Genomic DNA, 24,708 nt, shown 5'->3' on the forward strand with positions numbered 1-24,708 from the left:
AGCGACCTGGCCACAAATTTTAGCTCAACTAAGTGGCTTATTGCGTGGACATTTATAGTAGCCAAATACTCTAAACGCATGTTGAGTCTCAATGTGGAGGGGAAAACCGGAGGGGCCCAAAGAAAAATCCACGCGACCACGGGGGGGGGAGAACATGCAAACTCCAAATATACAGCAGGCCTCAGGGTCGGAATCGAACCCACAACCTACTGCATACCAGGTGAGGTAGTTAACATCTCGCCACCACGACACCATAGCCTATCAGAAAATTGTGTGGTGGGATAAAATGTGGGTACTCCCACCGCTTCCAAATTTCTGGCCAGCGTGGAAGAGTAGGCCAAATATCCTCTGAAGGGGCTCCCAAGAGCTGCCCTCTAACGAGGTCCGTTCGTCCAGCAGTCTCGTGAGCACACGATTGCAGCGCCACACCTTTTATTTGCAGAACTCAGCTCAGAGAATCTTCCCCCCCCCCTCCCATGCTATCTCAATCGTGCTATCGGCGTCACTCGGAAGTCTCGCAGGGCAGTGCGACCATTTGCGATAGCGGATATCGGGGAGATTTATCTTGAAATCCCTTCAGGTGACCTTTGCCCCCACATGAACAGGGGGCAGCAGTTTCCCACCTGCTCTGCCACCGAGAGCAAAGTTCGTGGAATAATAGTCAAACCGAGCTGGAATTTAAGCAAATTAAATGCAGAATATAAATGAATCATGATGTTGAGTCACTGGTGGCCAGGGTGAGACCATCAATTCCTGGTTTAATCACCAACGGCTGTCCGAAACGGTTTTAATGAAGAGCCAATGTCAACAATCCAGCTAAGATTTTTTTTTTAACAGACAGCCGGCACGTTTAAAAAAACCTATGTTCAATGTTGCGAAGCAATTTGATAGTTACAACGTGTGAAAGGTTAGTGAGGGAAGCGGAAATATGTTCTAGACCATAGGTACAGCAGCGGAGATGAAGCGCCCCATCCTGTTGTGCGGAGACTTATGTAAAAAAATCCCGCGCAGGTGATCCATTAAGATAATGAGCTACTGAGTTAGGGGCACAACACCTGACAATATTAAAGAAAATCGTACAACAGGCGAAAGTGCATTGCAATAAATAAATACACCACATGGACTAACAGCACAAAATGAGTCTGTAGGGATTCACAAACACGCACAGAACAACGTGGGTGGTGAAGCCCCATTAGGTAAATGCCAAAAAGGGCTTTTGTCTACAAAACACACCCCATTTGGATGACTGCAACGATACAGCCGGGCTTACCGTGCGCGTGCTGTCCAGAATGTGTGCAAGGGCGCAAGTAGCAATGCGAGTTTCGTTGCAGTAAATTGTTTACGCACAGTGCCACAGTCTAGACTAATTGAGCCACTTTCTGTAAACGCACACGCAAGTAATTTAATTTCCAGCTATCGCTCGAATTGAAAAGAAGCGGCCCTTAACCGCGGTTGGAATTTTTTTTTATTTTTCCACTAAAAAAAAAGACTAACCACGGGCCAAAAGTTCAACCGGGTTCAGTGCATGTGGATCATAGCAGCACTTGAATAAATCTCCGCGAAAGCATGAACGACTCTCAAGACTATTTCTCACAAGGGTTCTAGTTCTGGATGTATCGCCAATTCCATAAACTGTGAACGGTAGAGGTGCAATCACTCACTCAACGCCACTGTTTGCAGAAGGGATCGATGAGAGGGAGTTCTCGACAGCCTTCTCTCGGGGGCACTTGGCCTACTCTACCAACTGGCCGGACGTCTCTAAAAAGGTGGGAGGTTACCCACACTTCACCCTTCCACGCTGCTGCTGGGCGCACAGAAGAGGAGGCGATAATTAAATAAACATGCTCATAGGTGGATCTGTCGCGCCGGGAGATGAAATGGAACCAGTGGACCCGCGGGATTGCGAGTCCAGCGCGCCAACCGTGACACCAAGGCAGCGGCCCTAATTCATTGGGGGGGCTGGAGGGGAGAGGGAACAAAATCGCTCTTGCCTGAACAGACAATGACTATATAAAACATTTTCATTATTGTAAAAGTATCTCCAATGTAAGTTTAGAGACGCATACCGGCCTGTCGTCATCCACTCTGTCACACATTTTACCAAAAGAAGGGCATTTGCATTTGGCGCAGCATACGTGTGCGGACTGTATAGCGTACACGCAAATATGCTCAAGTGGATCGGCGGTGCAGTGGCGAGGGCTCTGTGCGGTACGTATGGTGCGAAAGAAGTTCAACGTAGATACACGAACCAGGCCACCCGAGTTCAATTCCCAGCCATCGCCAAAATCAGAGGGAAGTGGTATCTGAACCGGTTCAAGCTCCCACCCCCACATCCCTTGACCAACCCGCAGTGAACAGCATGGTGACGTATGGTGGTCAACACAACCGCTCTGACCGATACAGCATGGTGAGGCCTTCACCCAGAAATGGATTGACAAAGGGCTGTAAATTTAAACGCAAACATTTTCAGACGTACATGGACGATGCATGCACAGCAATAAGCTTTGCGGTACGTTTTAGTCTCCCAGAATTCAAGTGCTATTTTCAAAATGACAAGCACTGTTTTGCCCAAGGGCAGTCACCACCGACTTGGCTCCGAGATGTAAACACTAAACACGACCGTTCCGAGAAAGTCAAACAAAACAATAAAAATGCGTCCGTAATTATCAAGGTTGGCCTAGTTCATTTATCCAAGTGCGTATTGGTTATTTTCATTTGTTTCGATTCAGTCGTACCTTTAAACAAAGCTCAATCCTTAATCTTTATCAGTGTGGTTATTGTGGAAACATGGTACCCAACAAAAAAAACTCGGAAAATGAATGTAGCATCAGTAGCTTTTCCTTGAAACTGATGTACGACAAAGGGCTTCCTTCAAGCATAGCGGACTTTGTGTACGACTGCGGCACACTTCCCATAGCCTGCTAACACAGCACAGTTGTGTCTTGTACTTCCCATAGGCTGCTAACACAGCACAGTTGTCTCTTGTACATCCCATAGGCTGCTAACACAGCACAGTTGTCTCTTGTACATCCCATAGGCTGCTAACACAGCACGGTTGTCTCTTGTACCTCCCATAGCCTGCTAACACAGCACGGTTGTGTCTTGTACCTCCCATAGCCTGCTAACACAGCACGGTTGTGTCTTGTACCTCCCATAGCCTGCTAACACAGCACGGTTGTGTCTTGTACATCCCATAGGCTGCTAACACAGCACGGTTGTCTCTTGTACTTCCCATAGGCTGCTAACACAGCACGGTTGTCTCTTGTACCTCCCATAGGCTGCTAACACAGCACGGTTGTCTCTTGTACCTCCCATAGCCTGCTAACACAGCACGGTTGTCTCCTGTACCTCCCATAGGCTGCTAACACAGCACGGTTGTCTCTTGTACCTCCCATAGGCTGCTAACACAGCACGGTTGTCTCTTGTACTTCCCATAGCCTGCTAACACAGCACGGTTGTCTCCTGTACCTCCCATAGGCTGCTAACACAGCACGGTTGTCTCTTGTACATCCCATAGCCTGCTAACACAGCACGGTTGTCTCTTGTACCTCCCATAGGCTGCTAACACAGCACGGTTGTCTCTTGTACATCCCATAGCCTGCTAACACAGCACGGTTGTCTCTTGTACCTCCCATAGGCTGCTAACACAGCACGGTTGTCTCTTGTACTTTCCATAGGCTGCTAACACAGCACGGTTGTCTCTTGTACTTCCCATAGCCTGCTAACACAGCACGGTTGTCTCTTGTACTTCCCATAGGCTGCTAACACAGCACGGTTGTGTCTTGTACTTCCCATAGGCTGCTAACACAGCACGGTTGTGTCTTGTACTTCCCATAGCCTGCTAACACAGCACGGTTGTGTCTTGTATATCCCATAGGCTGCTAACACAGCACGGTTGTCTCTTGTACCTCCCATAGGCTAACACCGCACGGTTGTCTCTTGTACCTCCCATAGGCTGCTAACACAGCACGGTTGTCTCTTGTACATCCCATAGGCTGCTAACACAGCACGGTTGTCTCTCGTACTTCCCATAGGCTGCTAACACAGCACGGTTGTCTCTTGTACTTCCCATAGGCTGCTAACACAGCACGGTTGTGTCTTGTACCTCCCATAGCCTGCTAACACAGCACGGTTGTCTCTTGTACCTCCCATAGCCTGCTAACACAGCACGGTTCTCTTGTACTTCCCATAGGCTGCTAACACGGCACGGTTCTCTTGTACTTCCCATAGGCTGCTAACACAGCACGGTTGTGTCTTGTACCTCCCATAGGCTGCTAACACAGCACGGTTCTCTTGTACTTCCCATAGGCTGCTAACACAGCACGGTTCTCTTGTACTTCCCATAGGCTGCTAACACAGCACGGTTGTGTCTTGTACCTCCCATAGGCTGCTAACACAGCACGGTTGTGTCTTGTACATCCCATAGGCTGCTAACACCGCACGGTTGTCTCTTGTACCTCCCATAGGCTAACACAGCACGGTTGTCTCTTGTACCTCCCATAGCCTGCTAACACAGCACGGTTGTCTCTTGTACATCCCATAGCCTGCTAACACAGCACGGTTGTCTCTTGTACCTCCCATAGCCTGCTAACACAGCACGGTTGTGTCTTGTACCTCCCATAGGCTGCTAACACAGCACGGTTGTCTCCTGTACCTCCCATAGGCTGCTAACACAGCACGGTTGTCTCTCGTACATCCCATAGCCTGCTAACACAGCACGGTTGTCTCTTGTACCTCCCATAGGCTGCTAACACAGCACGGTTGTCTCTCATACTTCCCATAGGCTGCTAACACAGCACGGTTGTCTCTTACTTTCCATAGGCTGCTAACACAGCACGGTTGTGTCTTGTACTTCCCATAGCCTGCTAACACAGCACGCTTGTCTCTTGTACCTCCCATAGCCTGCTAACACAGCACAGTTGTCTCTTGTACTCAGAACAATGACCACTCTACCTTTTATTCCAATACCCATGATATATGATAAATGTCTGAGATGGAACGTTAACATCAACTCGTGCGCAGGTGGCCAGGTGAATGTATTACATTGGAGGTGACAGAGATGGTGATGGCCTGGGGAAACATTTCTCCAGCAGTGGATTCACCATGTCTGATGATGAGGAAACATTTTGTAAATGGTTTTTTTGGCCTCTGTCGTATTAGTTGGACTCCCATTTTGTCTGCAAGCATCGCTAGTTACATTTAGACAGCTAGATACAGGGTGTTGGGAACACCAACATTGAGTCCAAGTTTGTCTTGTTGTTAAATAAACACTCTTGAACGATGTGTGCAGCCAACTATTTTTTGTAAAGCAATCCCATGCTTACGAACCAATCACTGCAAACACACCTGATGTCACCAGATCTCTGAAGGTAATCTAGGTTAGCAGTTGTGTGGCTTTGGCTTCGAGATGGCAGTGTTGGGTGTCACACCCTCCTCGTGTACGTGGGGTGTTCTCCGGGTATTCTGGTTTCCTTCCACGTGTCAAACACTCATTCACGGTATTGGCCAAACCTCCCAAAGCAGGACCCCCTCCTGAAAAAAAGTCTTCAGACTCAGCGAGACTTTCCTGGGTTAACGGATGGCATCATTAGCATTTTCGATGCGATTTATTAGTGTACATACATTACACATACATTATAAAATGACATATCAGTGAACGGAATTCACAGTAGTTTATTATATCGAATCTAATTTACAGGAGCCCCCCTACTGAAAGAGGCACGAGCCTCAGCGAGTTTTTCCTGGGTAAACAAGAATAATTATTCTAATAATAATGATCAGCACAATAATACCGAGCATCACACCTGCAAAGACCGACCGACCTGGATGCACTGTGGAAGCCGGGACACACGTGCACCATCTGAATAAACCACAACCAAAAGCATTACGCTCTGCTTCCTAATCTATTGTAACCACTTACACGGCAATCGGCCCCTGATTGGGGAGCAAGTCTGGCTTGGGTGGCCAGAACCTACACACCGAAGCCAAGTTTTTTTCTTGGGCCACGATGAACATATCTGATGATCGTCCAACCGTTTACATTGAGCATTTATTAAACAGCAAGGCCGACGACCGAATCCTGCCTGTGATTTGTCCTGTCTGCGATCTATCCTGTCTGCATACAAGCAGGAAAATATGAATCATCACTGTTATTATTATTTCACGCTTATTTACCCGCAAAAGCCTCACAGGGGGGTCCTGCGAAAGTTTTGCGATATGTGCCAATGATTGCTATGTATGTCCCAAATCGAGTAATTTGCGTCTTTTTTCTCTCATTTGGAAGATGCTACCGGCATACATTGGCCTACTCTTGCGAATGACATCTTGGGGGTGTTAATGTCCACTGTAAAGCAGACGTTCCAATATTGTCACGGTAAATATGCCTGCAGTATTGTTCGTAATCAGCCATGTTCTATCCACTTTTGGATAAAGGTCTCCTCACGGTATCGCGACTCCACACAATTCCGTGATGGCGGTACTCCACGTGAGCTAACCTCATCACTCCATCTCCGCGGATCGTTGTCCTCTCCGGCACAAATCCCTCCCCTGGCTGTCACTCCATCAGCATCCTCGTCCATTGGCCAAGCCCCACTTACGTTCAATCAATCACAGCCACTACGATGTCTCTAATTTGCGGTGTCCTCTGATCCACGTGTACCTTTGTCCGTCTCGCAATGTAACTGTGGTCAGTGGCAGACCGTGTCACTGAGTGTTTCCTGAGTGGACTCAACGGTGGACTCAACGGTGGACTCAGGTTCCTCCCACTCCATGCTGCTGATGATGCGGTTGGTCGCCTGGGTTCGGCAGGATAAGCCCACGACAATAATAATAATTCATAGCGTGCATGTCTCCATGCTTCTTTGCACACTTTTGAATTTTTGAACAATTTTCTTCGATGTCAATGTTTCGGATCGACTCCACTGCAGGTAATGTGCACCAGTTGAAAACGTTCTACATTAGGCACAGTGGTATAGTGCATTTTATTATCATATTAAACTGTCCAACATCATTCAAAATTCTCTCGCCCGCCAATTTCATCATTTTGCTCCAGGTGTGCCCTCTAACTGCTGTGCATTTAAACATTCTGTTGTGTTCCTCCAATACTAACATTTCAATTTGTACAAGTGTGCTCCGATTTCTCTTACGTTACCTTTTCAACAACAACCACCACCACCACACAAACCGAGGTTCACTGCACATTCAATGATACCGCAATCCAACTCCCATGAGCAACAAAGCACATTACTCATCGCCCAAAAAAATTCTGTTGTATGATTCACGCATCGCCAACCCACTCACAATGCATATTTCATAATTTACAATAAACATACTCATCGTGTGCTCGCTGTATCTGTGTAACAGCACACAAAGAGAGAAACAACAAATCAGGATTGTTTTTTTCACATTGTATAGGTTTTCCCAGATATGCTCACGTAGCTCTCAGATGTGGTTTCGGAGGGATCTGCGTGCCGTTCAGCATGATGTCTGACGTTGCACTTGACACGATGGAAGCTTTTAAGAACTTTAAGGAGCAGCTCACATTCTCCCTCGATTACATTATTATTATGCTTCTTTACCCAGAAACGCCTCACTAGGATGGTCTGCCAAGTTTTTTGCATTCAGGGGCAATGTATATACCAATTGACTAATTTCCAGTGTAATTCTTCACATATTGCAAATTTTGGACCACGACACCAGCACACAATAGCCTAGTCTTGTGAATGACGTCACGCGACCTTTGACGCCCACCGCGAAGCAGATGGCGTGTATTTTTGTTGTTTTTGGTTAATGCACCCGCAATAATAACCAGGGCTGCCACTGGATTATAACCATGAGCCACTGCAGCAAGTGATGAACGTGCTCCCGCTAGGATGTCACCGCCGCACACATGTACTATACAGAGTGAAACTGCCCCTACGCAGCACATGAACATGGGAGTTTTTCACGGCGTTGCTGATAAGTGGACACGAGTACTAGTTTAATCGTTTGGTCGTCAAGAAAACAGTAAACAAATAATACAGAGGTTCAATGAGCCAGTGTCCAGACACCTGGTTCAAGTTACCTAGTCTCCCTGGTAAACAAAGCTCCAGGCACCCATTGCTCTCCCTCCCCCCCTGTGTCGTGAATGCCATTAAAAAGAGCTTCATAGCTCATCAGATTCCTCCAGTATAAAATACATATGCTGATACTGATTTGAAAAGCAGCAACCATCGTCAGCCATGATGATTCCAATGCTGGATGAAGGCATCCTCAAACCAATACCAAAACATAAATACAATTTTAAATCAGTCACGATAGTTGTATGAATGTAGGCACTGTGGGGTGGTTATGACAATTTTGGGCTAAACTCTCTTCACGATAAGCACCGATGAAGCATCGGGCATAATTGCCAACATCACATTCATGGAATATATTGTTCATGGTTCCAATAGTGCTGCTATTATAGAGGATCAAAGTATTAATATCAGATTGCTAAACAGTATCTCAATCCAGAAGGACTCCCTCTCATATCAGCCACAATTATATGTTAAAACCAAATATCACGGGTAACCCCACAGATAATGGGATCAATTTGCCGCACGACTCCTATCTGAGTAAAAATAACGAGAATGAGGACGGTGCTTTGCTTTGCATGATCGCTTAAATTATAAAGAACAAGTTGAAACAGAGCCGCAGATAATAGTAGGGGAAAATAGGAGTAGCGGATAATAGGGTCGCGGATAAGAGGAGCTCTCCTGTCGTAATATTCCCGCAGTTGGGAGAGGCATTACATTAAACAACATCACGGTAGAGTAATAAAGAACACAATCATACCATTACACCATGAGTAAGTGCACTGCTATATAAACACTGTTATCATATTCTTAGTTCTTTCGGTATCACGTTGAAGGGAAACAACAAAATAATAATATATATAAAACAATAAAAATTCTCACGACGTTTCAACCACCTGAAGACGACCGTTTGTGTTATGGTCGAAACGTCGTGAGAATTTTTATTGTTTTATATATATTTTATTATTTTGTTGTTTCCCTTCAACGTGACTTTACCGAAAGAACTAAGAATATGAATTACTGCAGTCACGAAAGCTTTAAATCAAAATTTACTGTTATCATCGTTTTGAAAGGGGCAGTTTTCAGCTGACAATATGTGTACATAGTGCATGTAACAGATGCACTATTGCTATCAGACAATATTTATTATTTTAACTACAATATTTCCATTACTGATATGCGTATGATTGGATACAAAACATATATTGCATAAATATCCCTTCACAAATGTAAGCGTTCTCAAGCACTGTGCTACTATAACAGAAAAATTACATGCGGCTGTTATGCTATGACAACCATTGGGGTCTGTACTATAACTTGCAAATATCAGCGCTATTCCCAAAGGCCCGGTTTACAACTGGGAGCGTGTGTTTTTTTTTTTAACATAATATTGCAATTACCCACGTACGTGTGTAACACAAGCACCGCACTGTGATAACTTATAGCCTATAACAGAATAATGTACAACACCACCGATAGTCATATTGCTATCAAGGTGGGTGCGATTACACACGCAATGGTTTACACCGCTCGCCACATTTGTGTGATTCCCTGAAACAGGGTGGTCTGCAGCTGTCTGGCGGAGCGTTCCTTAAATTACCTTTGCCCATATACAATGCATCGTAATAAACGTAACGCGGACATGGCCACGACCAAATACACAACATACCCTATTACCATTGCGGTACTAGGGTACGTACCTACGGGCGTTATTCCCATCAGTCGCATGCGCGTTCTCAGAGGGCGGTTTGCAGCTGGGACCGCCGCCGAGCGAGATCGGTCACGACGGCGGCTCCATGGCGGTGACTAAGCGGGCCCACCCCCCCCCCCCCCCCCCCCCGGAGCTCCCGCCGCTCGTGAGCACGGCCGCCACTTCACAGCACGACTGCGCGACGGCCACCGTTCCGCACCGCGATCACCGCCACCGCAAGCAGCACCACACGCCACCCGTGACTCAGCTGCAGCGGCGGCAGCGGCGGCAGCGTCCATGCGACTGGCAACGAATTTGACCGATGGCCAGGGCCAGACAGTTGTTACAATAGTACAGGTGCCACGAGTGAAGGGGTGGGGAACCTTCTCTCACGTGTAAACACTCGTTCATCGGCCGACAACATCTCAATATATAGAGGACCACAGAGCTTGGGCAATTGTTGGTGCCGGCTCGTTGCGTGGCTGCCTTCCCTGCTTGCCTGTGGTTCCTCGCGCCTTCCAAGTCATTCTCTCTCTATGAGATAGAGCGGACACTGTGCGGCTTGCTACAAGTTGATATGATTATTATTAAACAATATTTATTTGTCACTGCAAGCATCCTTGCGATAGCCACCTTGTTCAGATATGACAGGAAACATTTTTTACCTGGCAATACTTCGTGTTACTCAGTAATGTAGAAAGCCCTCATTATTTTTCACGCTATTACTGGATAATACGAAGGTGCGAGCTTGTTCATGTGGGGTTGCCCGGCAAAGAAAGGTGTTTGAAGGTCCCTATTCGGCCCCCAGCAAGGGAAAAGTTGCCCTCCACTGGCGCTTAGACCCTGCTCGTGAGATTTCATAATGCGGTCCCGAGCCAGCAGAACATTGTAATTGAACAATCAAACATTACAAGCAGTGAATCTTGTCGTATTTCACCACGGTGACAAGGGAGGCAGCAGAGGTGTGTGTGCTCTACCAGTAAATCCCATCATCCACGTCTATCCTCGGAAACGACTCCTGTTATCCGCGCGGCTGTCCGTGGATAGACACCAATAAGAGCATCGTTTTTACGCCAATTTGACTGCATCTTATTATCCGTCGCCCGGATAAAGAGGATGAATTTAGCATGCAAAAATCAATCACTCAATTCATGAAAATTACATCACTCGGCTCGAGAAAAAAAAACCAAGATGGGACATTTGAGTAGGACGGTATAAACTATCCTCCAAACGAGACAAAAATAATCGATCCTTTAAAGCACCTATGACAATGCATCAAATCACGGGTGCAGGCAGCATAATCAATACATTCTTACGAGACACTGCCCATGAAACGTCATATACATCCACCAAAACACCGCACATCATTGCTTCAGTGAGACCAACACTCTTTCCCTCAATAACTATTAACCCTTGCCTCCATTCCCAATTAAACTCGTTGAATACATTTTTTGTAAGTTATCATTATTCAGCCACCAGTGCCGAAGGATGCATTGACAACAGGGAAAAACAACCACAGATGTTTCAATGCACACAGTTGTTTCTTGCAGGCAAGCGCGTGACTAATCGCAAGGGCCGAATCGTCCGCTCTTATACTGCCCAAGTGGGAGCCCAAGGCTTCAAAAACTCAAGCAAGAGGCTTTGACGCTAAGTGGTAAGGGCTGACGTTGCATTATACAGCAGGTCAAATGGCAAAGGGTCTTGAGCGGACTGTGTGAAAACCATTTCAAATTCCCGGAACAGTGTGGTGGAAATTTACCAAATTTCCCCAGAATATGCAACAATGCACTTTTTTTTTTCAAAGTCTCATTTTACCGTCCGTGAATGTGAAACGCGAGTGCAATTGAAATGTCAAAATAATTTTGCATTCATTGCAGAAATTTGTTCACGTTGTTAATCAGCTCTAAGTGTGCGCGCGTGTGTGGGTATGTCTCTGTTGTGTCTCGGATTGAACCGAGAGACGTTTAGCTGGAAACAGGGTGATCCAATTATGGATACCCCACTGATTTATAATGATCAATGTGCTCCACTTTCTTCTCATCGGATAATTTAATGTACAACATTGTGAAAGGGCTGGCTCCACATCTTACGGAGGAGAGTGTTTACATATTTTGATAAGAGTACCGAGGTTGGCGAGAGACGTTTCGAAGCGTTTAATAAAAAAAGTGTTTATTCTATAATTTCCCCATGTAATTATAGTGGTGTATCTATAAATGTATCACCCTGCGAATACTCTCTATGGCACCGAGGAGAGATTGAGGATTGTCTCATCCCTCAGCTGCACATGTTCACCCAACCGAATCACCATTGACGTATATCGGTGTTCAAGACAACACAAGCAATTTAACTGAAGATTTAATTACCCCTTGCGCAAACGGTGTGCGCGGTACATTCCTGTAACCACGGCATGTGTGGGTCTGTTTACATAGAGGGGGAGTGCCGGTTTGGTGGCTTTAACGCACAGCAGCGCTAAGAAACAAAATCAGCGGCGGCGCGTTTAATTCGTGTTCGTGCATGCTGCAAGCAACCGGCATCTAATCCTGGCCCACAGCTCCCTTTCACATATTGCCTCAAGCTTAATAAGACTGCCTTGCTCAGGGCACGGTCACTATCAACGGCTGGGGAAATAAAAGTGGCCATGCAGGAATTGTAAATATGCTGGCACTACCATCCAAATCGGCTTACGCTAAAAGCACCTGTCCCAGCATTCCATTGTCGGATAAACTTGGGCTTTTTTCCACGTTCTTGAATTTCTTTTTTTTTTCGAACAGCAGCACAATCAGAGAAAAGAACCCGGAGTTTTTCGTCTCCACACATTGATAGCACGGTTGGCAGTGATCTACGGAAAATAAGTAAGAGTACAGGCGCAAGGAAGAATGAGAGAGTGGGGTAAGGAGAATACAAAGAGGAGAGTGGCGCGGGGGGGGGGGGGAAATGGTGGGGCAAGGTCACATAGTCCCATGAACTCCGGCCATCCTCACAGCGTTGGCCTTTGGTTGGCCATCAAACAATGACAGTCACTGCATCGCGCGCTTTCAGATGCGCTTCTGCAGCCGCCTCATTTATTTAGAACTCCTTTTTGTGTTTAGTATGTTGTGTGTGTCCCCCCCCCCCGCTAATCCAATTAGCACGGTTGGCTACGTACGGTGTGGACGAAGTTCAACGTACATACGTACGTAGATGAGAGAGGGCCTAGTCAAGAACAAGTCAATGACGGGGAGTCCTCCCATATCACAGTCAAGTCCTGCTCGAGCCCGTCAACGATCCCCGATTGCTCGAGGGTAGATATCTCTCACGTCAGCTTTAGGCAGTGGTCAAACGTAGGCAGCTCCCGGTGGGGGCATGGCGGGGGGAAGAGTCGACGTGCATCCTGTGTGCGAGTGTGTCGTCGCGGGCGTGTGTGAGCGCGTTAATCACCTTTCCTTGCTCCCTCTCAAAGTCCACGTAATCGCGCGTGGGCGCCGGCCGCTGTCCCTCCGTGTGGAAGGTGGGCGGCAGGAACTGCAGCGACAGGTTCGTGCCTGTGGCGACAAACGCCTGGAAGGTTGGGGGGGGGGGGGAGGAAAAAAACCGGACAAACCTTACACACGTGTGTGTATGTATGTGTGGCACAAGCGTCGTGGTGACGTCACCGCCACTTAGTTGCGAATGGCGGTTGTTGTTGTATATATGAATATGTATATCTGTGGGGAGCGTTCGTGTACCGGTTAGCGCGTTGCGCTTCGAACCTGGCCACCCGAGTTCGATTCCCGCTCGCGTCCACCACCAGTGACGATTATCTGAACCGGTCATGGGCCTCCCTTAAGTTGACTCAGCCTATAATGAGTACCTGGTGTGATGTGTAAACATCACCACTGGGGAGAGAAAGGGGCTGGGCGTGGTGTTTGCCACCCACCCCCTCATGTGTCGTTCCAGCCTTCAAAGGTGCTCGCTAAGAGCAATTGCCCCAACACTCTGTTAAGGGTATATGGGGGATCTTTGTCTTTATATATGCATATCTGGGCAAACAATTACAAGACGATCGTAATTACGTTTGCGAATAATTGGTGGCACCGTTAAACGGGGGAAGCCGTGGGCGTGTGTCTGGCTTAGGGAGAAATACGTTTTTGCCCAACACTTAATGGGTATAATTTGGTTTATTTATTATTGTTATGAAAAAAATATTTTATTTGGATAATCCCTTGGAGATGGAACATCTCGTTTGCAAAGGTGCCCATGGTGTACAGCCCTTGTAATTAGGCATGTAATAATTCACCCCCATGGTGCGTATAAATTGTCACAATTTTCGGTTGCGAATCCATTCAAGAATCTTTCCTTTATTAATCATTTTCCTTTTTAATCATTGCAGCGTTTCTCAATTTGGAGTTTTATTTGACCAGTTTTGTTTGCACCATCAGCCTAAATGTACTATTAGCATATTTCTTGCATATCATTTGCATACATTTTATATAATCACTTCTTGACATGCATGATTCGAGGTATGCATCATGAGATTCAGAATTGATTTTAATAGCGAAACGTTGGTTACATCCCATAGCTATCATATTCAAAATGTAACAATGTTGCAGGTTCCATTTAACCTCACGTTTGAAACGATGAACAATCACATTACTCTTCAGAGAAGCGTATCAGATGTGTCGCTGGGTCACCCGATGGATTACCTGTGCGGCAATGTAGTTAGATTTAGTGTATGAGAACAGCTACCTAACCACTGCGTACACTACATTGCCTCTGCAAGTTGCCCCGTAACTTTGAAGCACAAGAGACGTTGCTGTTAGGGCTGGTTATTCGTTTGTTTGCAAGAGTTTTGTTTTGATATGCCCACCGATAAGCAAAACTTTTTTTTAAAAAAATGACAACACCTGAATATGTCAACGTGTACACATATAAACATGGAGTGCTCGCTAACGATGCCTGCCTCAACTCTCACAAAGGTAAATGGGAGACCTTTGGAAATATATTCACCACCTTTCCTCGCTCAGTTGTCGCATTAAGAACACTTACAGCGGATTCTTCTTTGCTCAACATTTGATGTGTGATGTGTACGAACTCTAGCTACCTGTATGGTGGAGATAATTTTTTGGTAAGAAAAATGTACCCTAATTCTTACTGCTACCACTCTGCCTCATACACAATTGAGACAAATCACATTTTGAGTACAGGAATGCTTTTCATGAATTACCTAATCATGCCACTAAATATTAACAAACATGACTTCTAACACATGACAGCTAACAATGTGTGTGATAAGTGACCGTTTTGTGTCAGATGATTATATACAGTTTGATAATCTGTAGACAATTGTTAAATTGACCCATCGTGAATGCTTGCCAGAGACCAAATCCCTTCTTGTTGAGCTGGCGGGAGTATCTGTGGGGCTAAACTGCCGCAAGGACAATGTGTCACGTGATGCTGATGAAGACGCTCGTGTATACAAGTAATTAATCACATCTAGCTTAAATTACCGTCTTTATATATATAAACTATTTCATGAACCTCACTAACACATATTTTACATTTCAAAAAAATTAAGTAGCCTGGTGAAGTCCGCCGACAGTAAAACAAGAGTCATATTTAAGGGCTCGTCTCGCAGGGAGTCAATTCTGAGAATACCAGTGACTCAGTGTGCCCATACAGTCACTCAATTCAAAGGGAATTCAGCTGACAAATCCGCTGTGATCCAGATGTTGTGGTTCATTTTTTCAAAGCTACTCCCACTCGTATGCAACCACTCGTATGCACGCAATGCATATTTACAAAAAAAACCCATCTTCAATGCAACTTCAATAATGAGCATCTGTGAACAACTTTTCCCCCGCAACATTCGGTGAAAAAACTTTAACTGTACAATATTTATTTGTATTTTGGACATCTTCTTGTTTATCATGTTTACACGCAACCGCTACATATATACATACATATACTTTTACTATATATACTGGTCTAAATAATTTTAACAGCAATACACAGTGGTAAAAAAACGACTTGTGAATTAAGTTATACATGTGCAGCCCTTTGTCAATCCACCGCTGGATAAGGACCACCCCATGCAGTCCAGTTCACAGTTTGTATTCATGTCCACTCTTCAGAGAACCGTGTACACACTGCGCATGCACATGTATACACTGTGCCGATTATTTAGATTATTTGGCTGCTCTAAATTTCCACATGATGAGCCACTTTGTTAAGCTATCGTTTGTGGCCAGGTCGCTTCTGAAAAATAAGCTAAGAGCTCAGTGGGCTTTACCTGTTAAAATAAAAAATAGTCATTTCATTTTTTAACTCGTGATTTTCTTACACGTTTCCTATACTTTGCACTCCTATCGTGCTTTTGTACTGTTTGTTGTTGCAACGTTCTGACCCACCCCTACTGGACATCTGTGAAAGAGAGCTTTATCGCTCATCGGATTTCTCCAAAATAAATACATATTCTGATTCCGATATAATTCGCCACCAAGGCGATCTGATTCCATTCAACAATGGATTGTTAGTATTACTTTTGTTAGTAAATGTCGCGGTGCACTTTAAGAACCTCAAGTGGCTGCAGAAGTCACTTTCATTAATTACAAACAACACATATGAATCGGAGAAAATTCACTTGTTACATGCACGATTTGATGCATGTATTGTAAATGTAAAAAAATATTAATATATTTCAATCAATACATTATTTTAGGGATAATATGCTGTATTGGACTAATACAGCCCTAATATACGATATTGTATAATTTTTATTTACAAAAACGCATATCAATAATGTACGTGGCATGTGTTACATCTAACAGCAGTAGACCTTGGTGCACAAGAAAAACGTTTAGCGATGTTCGTGTTGAATATTGAAAAACAGTAATGAGTCTGTGTGAACTCATGTCACCCTCAAAACTCCGTCTTAATTTCCACGTACTGAGGGAAAAAAGTATTTGATCCCCTGCTGATTTTGTACGTTTGCCCACTGACAAAGTAATGATCAGTCTATAATTTTAATGGTAGGTTTATTTGAACAGTGAGAGACAGAATAACAACAAAATCCAGAAAAACGCATGTCAAAAATGTTATATATTGATTTGCATTTTAATGAAGGAAATAAGTATTTGGCCCCTCTGCAAAACATGACTTGGTACTTGGTGGCAAAACCCTTGTTGGCAATCACAGAGGTCAGACGTTTCTTGTAGTTGGCCACCAGGTTTGCACACATCTCAGGAGGGATTTTGTCCCACTCCTCTTTGCAGATCTTTTCCAAGTCATTAAGGTTTCGAGGCTGACGTTTGGCAACTCGAACCTTCAGCTACCTCCACAGATTTTCTATGGGATTAAGGTCTGGAGACTGGCTAGGCCACTCCAGGACCTTAATGCACTTCTTCTTGAGCCACTCCTTTGTTGCCTTGGCCGTGTGTTTTGGGTCATTGTCATGCTGGAATACCCATCCACGACCCATTTTCAATGCCCTAGCTGAGGGAAGGAGGTTCACGCCCAAGATTTGACGGTACATGGCCCCGTCCATCGTCCCTTTGATGCGGTGAAGTTGTTCTGTCCCCTTAGCAGAAAAACACCCCCAAAGCATAATGTTTCCACCTCCATGTTTGACGGTGGGGATGGTGTTCTTGGGGTCATAGGCAGCATTCCTCCTCCTCCAAACACGGCGAGTTGAGTTGATGCCAAAGCTCCATTTTGGTCTCATCTGACCACAACACTTTCACCCAGTTATCCTCTGAATCATTCAGATGTTCATTGGCAAACTTCAGACGGACATGTATATGTGCTTTCTTGAGCAGGGGGACCTTGCGGGCGCTGCAGGATTTCAGTCCTTCACGGCGTAGTGTGTTACCAATTGTTTTCTTGGTGACTATGGTCCCAGCTGCCTTGAGATCATTGACAAGATCCTCCCGTGTAGTTCTGGGCTGATTCCTCACCGTTCTCATGATCATTGCCACTCCACGAGGTGAGATCTTGCATGCAGCCCCATGCCGAGGGAGATTGACAGTTCTTTTGTATTTCTTCCATTTGCGAATAATCGCACCAACTGTTATCACCTTCTCACCAAGCTGCTTGGCAATGGTCTTGTAGCCCATTACAGCCTTGTGTAGGTCTACAATTGTCCCTGACATCCTTGGAGAGCTCTTTGGTCTTGGCCATGGTGGAGAGTTTGGAATCTGATTGATTGCTTCTGTGGACAGGTGTTTTTTATACAGGTAACAAGCTGAGATTAGGAGCACTCCCTTTAAGAGTGTGCTCCTAATCTCAGCTCGTTACCTGTATAAAAGACACCTGGGAGCCAGAAATCTTTCTGATTGAGAGGGGGTCAAATACTTAACCTCATTAAAATGCAAATCAATTTACGACATTTTTGACATGCGTTTTTCTGGATTTTTTTTATTCTGTCTCTCACTGTTCAAATAAACCTACAATTAAAATTATAGACTGATCATTTCTTTGTCAGTGGGCAAACGTGCAAAATCAGCAGGGGATCAAAGACTTTTTTCCCTCACTGTATCACCTACAATTCAATCCGTTAATCTCTGCCGAGAAAAAAAACTCCAAATTGCGAAATTAACCTTTTGTGAACGAGGGCAACGCCTGATTGTTTAATGGGCCCGGACTGTTCTGCCCAGCTGCAATAAGCGTTCATCTTTTCCACTGCACATCTCAAACCACTCCTTTGAACGTTTTTTTTCCCCGACTCTGAGAGTCGCGGGAGAAACACCAAGATACCAGAAGCCCGTTATTGGTGTCATAAACAGCAGCAATCAGTGCGGGAGTGGAGGTTATTGGGGGCACTTCTACAGATAATTGCTGCTCTCTTACTTTCCATCCCTATCGCTCATTAAACACGGCAAGCCAGCGACCAAACACTCGAGAGAGAAGACACCAACCACACCGTTCCGCACACGGACCCTAAACCTCAGTCACAAGTAGGCTATCGCAACTCCTCGTGCTGCACTTGCCCATGCAATACTAAATACTGCAGAAAAGAATTAGGGGGGGGGGGGGTGGAGTGAAAAACTATGCAGGCTACAAATGTTACATCGCGTACCCCAGCCGTTTAGACTTCCCGTTACTGTGCATACTCAACATTCAAAACCCATCGCAAACACCGCAAAAATGCACTGCAGTATAACAAGTAGGATGTCGGAGAAGTGACGAAAATATAGGAACAATGAAGAATAGTTTCTGCATGTCAGAAAGATGCAATTTCATGGTAGAATTATCGTGAAGCATCGGGTACCGGGCATGCATACAAAAGCTCCTTTCTCATTGGTCCACAGTGGGTAAGAATGTTATAGATGGTAAAAAGTGCCAATGTGGATGCGTAACAGCGCTACGTAATGGATGCTCATTTCAAAATGTGAGGCCAATCGCAAAGTGAATAAATCGCTTTTTCTTAATGCTACCAAGTCATATTTCTCCGTTTTATTTTTAAATGCTGCAACTGTACAACGGTGGCTTCCAAATTGTCATCCGCAGACCTCTGGTGGGCCCACAGCAAGACCTCGGGGAAGTGGTCTGCAGAACTGTTGCACGTACGATTTTTTCTTCTTCACAAAACACCTATTTGTTTCACTGCAAGTTGGTTCTGTGAAAATGTTTCAAGGGTATAATAGTGGTCTGCAAGTCGATAAGACTTAGGAACCACGACTCCGGTATATGTTGTTGAATTAATTTTGTTCAAATACAGCGAAGCATAGAACACACACACCCGATCCATGAAGACCCAAAAACAGGACGACGTGTTTTAGCGGCTGTTCTCATCAAAGCAGGCTACGGCACCGTTAAAAACGCAAAGCAAATGTATAATAAATATATTTTTTAAAACCTCCGATTTCAAGGCCCCGGCGAACCGAAGACGTTTCAGGAAGCCGGGGAAAATCGTGCCCTAAACCCCTCACAAAACGCACACGACTCGCGCAGACCGGGCATTGACGCTGCTCCATGTGGCGGAGGACCTCGTATAAAGTTAACCGCACGACCCGGCCAACTGAGCACGTGTCTCCTTTTTAAATGACAGAAGGGCTGCCAGCGAGCGTTTACGGTTTCTATAAATAATGCGAATGCAAGCGGGAATGCCGCTTCGAGCGTGCTCCTAACGGGCGAATGGAAATAATTACGGGACGAAACGCGAGGCCCTCTAATGAACTTGAAAGCCACCAAACGGATGCCACCGAGAGAGAAAGAGCGGCAAACGAAATGCTATTGTCCGAGTGCTGTTTTATGCCGAACAGCAAATGCCGGTGTTTGCCAAGCACCGCAGAGGTTAAGTGCAAAAACCTCCGGACCGCGCAATTATCGGTAAGAGAGCTACACAAAAACTGCTGTGGAGCGTGCCTTTTTCCAAATTGGCACCTGAACTTGGTGATAAAATTGGGCCGATTCTTTGAAATGTAGCAAACATGCGAGTGGCTCGAGCGATCACATTAAACTGTTGATTTACCAACACGTTTGCGGATTTCAAAATATTTGTTGCCAGGCACACAAGAGGGACTTGTGGGGATCAGAGGACCATGCGTCATCACACAGGTGGCATGGGCTCCACCGCTCCAAACAGGAGGCATGACACACGCACGTTAAATAGCATCGCTGGTAACCATTTGACCTTGGCCTGGAGAAGGCTAATTGGCCAAAATATATTTCCAAACTTCGATTGTTCTACATCATTATTTTAATTGCCGTGTGTTTCCACTACTCCTTGCACATGTGCGATTGACGACATTCCTGACGGTTGTAATACAGTCGTTTCATTTAGCCGTGAGCTCGTGTTTTCAACCGCAATGCTGGATTATAAACAATGCTTCATAACATCACAGTTCTCAAAACACCGAAAGGCCATAATAGTAAATACATTTCGTCAAGTACATAATCAATAAAATTACTCGTGAAGAAAACATATTTGCTGTTAAAACAAAGAGTGCTATTGAAGCCTAAACTGAAATTCAAATATTTTGCACTTCAAATGTTAATTTACAAAGCATATATACAATAAAACTACGTGTTTTATAGGGATGTATCATTTAAACGTGACATGTTTTTAATTAATATGCTTTCAGAATTGTTTTGTCAGTGGAGGACTTTTTTAACTACATGGAGTAATTCTTGGTCATAAGGAAGTTGTTTATGTTGGAGAAAGTGACTTCACAGAATGTGATAAATTTTCCCACAATGTATGATCATTACATTTTTTTCATCTGAGCGACGTGACCACATTGGTTGTAAAAATGTTTTTTTTTTTAAACCCTAAACGGCTTTCTTTTTAGGTAGAGAGAAAAAAAAAACACAACCTTTCCTTTTATTTACTCCTCACATACGTGTGCCTGAATATACCGTACGAATGCAGATCTAATAACACAGACAAATACTCTGTTACCGTGATAAAATAGAGGCCCAGCTTTTTTTTTTTCTGGGTTCTTCATCCTCGTAGTTATAAACTTTCCGCTTTCATTCTAAAAGTAGGATCCTTGTTGTGGTAAGGGCAGAGCATGTGCAATGCCTGCAGGGTGGGATAAAGGTTTAAAGCAGGAAGGGAAGTGTACGCGTCCGCGAGTGCCCGACTACCCCGAGGCCAAGATGCATGCGTGTGCGCGCGCGTGTGCGCGTGCGTGTCTGCGCGCGCGTGCTGCGGAGTGGTGACAAAGTAGTTATAACACTGCTCTACAATTAATACGACTTGGCTGAAATTCCTGACCTTGAATAATATTGACAAGTGGTGTCTTTGAACGTAGGCCTGGGAATTCTACGACCAAGTCACCATGAAAATCCCCGATCTCTTATCAGATCTCAGAAGCTAAGCAAATTGGGGCCTGGAAGGGAGAATGTTTGGAAAACTGAGTGTTGTAGACAAGATTTGAGAGGTGGCCAGAAGATGGTAGTACAGCAATGCATTCTTTAAGACATCTGCGCAGAATTTATTGCACGGACCTAAACAGTCAACACAGATAATGTGGGAACCTTGTTCCAAAGAGTGTGTGTTTTGTGCATGCATTTGCATGTATGCGTGCGCGTTAGGAAGCACCTACGAAGGCCGGCAGAGTGTTTAAGAGGTTGGTGTTGTCAGAACCATGCCCGGCCGCCTTTGTCTTCTCAGTAATACATCAATTAATTATTGAAGACTGCCAACTTATGGAAGGCCCAGGACTGGTTCTGTTAAATCCTCCACTGATGTTGGCTGTGGCAGGGAATCTAACACAGGATGCCGGGTTTGCAGCACAGTGCGCTAACCACAACATCGCCTCTCCTGCAACACACCTGCAGGAAACAGTTTGTATGTATGTATGTACGTTGAACTTCTCTCGTGCCGTACGTAGCCAACCGTGCTAATGGGAGTTTTGCTGTGAAGATGGGTTATGGCCTGCAACATCACCTATATATCTTGATTTGAAGCTTTGATGACGGACGCTTGCGTTGCGACCGAAACGTCGTGTTCTTTTATTATTTTTTCTATCCACGTGACTTTACCGAAAGAACCAGGGAGTACCGCCTATATATGTATTTTTTTCCTCATATGGGGAGTGGTGACGAATGTGTTACGTTTGTGTTACTATGTAGTTGTACACTACCGCCCACACAACAAGACCAAAACGTTTGCTCCATTGCTGCACAAGCGTGCAGCGATTGCCTCAACGGTGCAGAGGCCACACGGGGAGCGACCCGCTGTCTTTGTGTGCGCCCGAGTGCCCGCTTGCTCGACACTCACCAGGTCTGAGCGACCCTCTCGGCACGCACTCTGGAAGCGCATCTGCCGCTCCTCCTGGGGCCGGTCCCGGTAACCGGTGTACTTGACCTGCGGCCGAGAAGGCACATGCACGGACGCACAAACACACAAGCCAGGAGGATCGCTCGCATGAGCCCGCCGCGCAGTCAAGCGAGCGGCTGACGATGCGGTTGCCTCCACCGCAGACGCTTCGTCCAGTCAATCGGAGCGATCAACCCCTAATGATGCGACATGTGAAAGGATTGGCTAAATGTGGCAGTACTTGCTAGGGGAAAGCGCAGCATGTCGTGTTGAAAACATGCTAAATTAAGTCGCGCATTTTGGTGCACGCGTGTGCGTTTATGCAGTTATTTGAATTGATATCTGCTTTAACGCATTCCACGCTTTACGTAAACATGCTGGAAATATAATACACAATTATTGCGATTTATACGTCTTCTATTAATCCACCGCTGGTGCACGAGGGCCACCCCGCGGCATGACAGATGTGAGGGTTGTTTGACCATACTTCACCATGCTGGTCAGTACAGGTTGGTGAAGCAGGCGCCGAGGACTGATTCAGATATCACTTGCCACATCATTAATTTCATCATGTTCATAGTGTCGTGTTCCAACCACTGCTAGACCACTCCAGTTATAATACAGGTAAAGTAGAATATTGTATATTAAAAATGCTAAGATTATAAAATAAGACTAACAACCTAAAAGTGGGATAGCATACAACATCCGCTGCACCTGGATGGCCTCAATTTGTGTTATCATTTTTGTCGTAATATTTTTGGCAAAAAAAAACTGCCAAAGTCTTCATCACCACGGATTGGGCAAATCGTCAAGCTGTTACGTTTTTTAGATGTGGATCTGTCGATGTATTTTGATATGTAGTGGTAAAGTCTACCTTATAATAATACACATGTGCAGATACATGTACACATTTGTCTATTTCAAAACTAATGGTTTAAATGTTGACGTTTTTTTGTTCCAAATCTAGAGGCAATTTCACATGATTAAAGAGGAAATCTAACGTCTATCATGTTGTGTTACACGTGTTGCAATTAATGGAGAGTAGGATAATACTTTAACGTAGTAATAAAGGGGGGGGGGGGGTGGAATAAATGTTACATAATGTAAATGTAAGACTACAATAATTTGCATTCGCTTAAAAAAGTATGCTTTACCCTTATATGACTAAGTATTATTAAGTTAATAACAATATATTTACGATAACATGTGATGACAATTGTTCTGCAAATGACGTGCACTTCACGAGTTGAGCTTTCTCACGAGGATGAGAGAGAAAGATACACGGTTTGTGGGGTTGTGCGTTCGCCATCTCATCTATTTAAAATACGGGCGATGTGTCAACAAAAACCCTGAACTTCTAGAAACCGACGCTTGTTTGAATTACGGTACACGGGGTGAGTTTACATGGCTTGATGATACATGTAAAGTATGTATTTAAAGTGGAAAAGTCAGACGTCTGCCGTGTCCAACGCACCAAACTAAGTGGACAACCTCACTGCAACCGAACCTTCAACAACACAGACCACAGATTTGCCCCACGCGTAGACTTGAACCCAACCACACCTAAAGTTCACCACAAATGCAAAGATCCCCCGTACAGCCCGCAACAGACTGTTGGGGCAAGTGATGATATTTACACACCGCAACCAGGTTACTCATTTGAGGCCGAGTCGACCTAGGGGAGGAAGACCCAGGACCGGTTCGGACACCCGTCACTGATGGGTGTTTGGTGGCCGTGCGCGGGAGTCGAACTCGGGCCGCCGGGTTCGTAGCTGACCGCTCCCCCCCCCACGCTACAACCACGGAACCACACCACGATTCCAACAGAAACCACACACCGCGTTGACTGGATGCCCCCCACCACCAGATGCCAACACAATTAACCCACGTGCGGCAACCACCGCACTAACCCCCAGTAAACTCAAAAGTGAAGCGAGCGGAGGAGAGTTTAAACCACAGCGCAGCCCTCCCTGCCAGGGGGCAAGGTCCCGCTACCCAGCACCAGTGCAACGCGTGTTAGCCGTAGCCCTGTGGACATGTGTCCATCTGCTAGTCTCGTTGTGTGTGTGTCTCGTTGTGTGTGTCTCGTTGTGTGTGTCTCTTGTGTGTGTGTCTCACTTGTGTGTGTGTCTCACTTGTGTGTGTCTCACTTGTGTGTGTCTCACTTGTGTGTGTCTCTCGTGTGTGTGTGTCTCTTGTGTGTGTGTCTCGTGTGTGTGGGTCTCTTGTGTGTGTGTCTCACT

At 45.4% G+C, this 24,708-nt stretch overlaps 1 protein-coding gene and 1 long non-coding RNA gene across 5 annotated transcripts in view; one reads left to right on the forward strand and one right to left on the reverse strand.

Moving 5' to 3' along the window:
* The window catches only part of LOC116945920 (uncharacterized), a 49,193-nt gene extending 28,025 nt beyond the window's left edge, over positions 1-21,168 (forward strand). The window contains exons 3-4 of one of the 2 annotated variants that reach the window (XR_004403393.2): positions 19,207-19,262; positions 20,207-21,168. This is a non-coding gene — a long non-coding RNA (uncharacterized LOC116945920). Of the gene's footprint in view, positions 1-19,206 lie in introns of both variants that reach the window. The other variant, XR_012945303.1, reaches the window with a different exon arrangement.
* CBFB (core-binding factor subunit beta) overlaps positions 1-24,708 on the reverse strand; it is a 70,911-nt gene that overhangs the window by 43,101 nt on the left and 3,102 nt on the right. For all 3 annotated transcript variants that reach the window (XM_076069661.1, XM_032960602.2, XM_032960601.2), the window contains exons 2-3: positions 22,427-22,513; positions 13,162-13,281 (exon numbers count right to left, since the gene is read on the reverse strand). In XM_076069661.1, the coding sequence (XP_075925776.1) occupies positions 13,162-13,281; positions 22,427-22,513 (207 nt within the window). The remainder of the gene's footprint in view (positions 1-13,161; positions 13,282-22,426; positions 22,514-24,708) is intronic.

The sequence above is a fragment of the Petromyzon marinus genome, chromosome 25, assembly GCF_048934315.1.
Source record: "Petromyzon marinus isolate PM22_M1 ecotype Great Lakes invasive population chromosome 25, UKy_Petmar_22M1.pri1.0, whole genome shotgun sequence".
In the NCBI taxonomy this organism is placed as follows: Eukaryota; Metazoa; Chordata; class Hyperoartia; order Petromyzontiformes; family Petromyzontidae; genus Petromyzon; species Petromyzon marinus.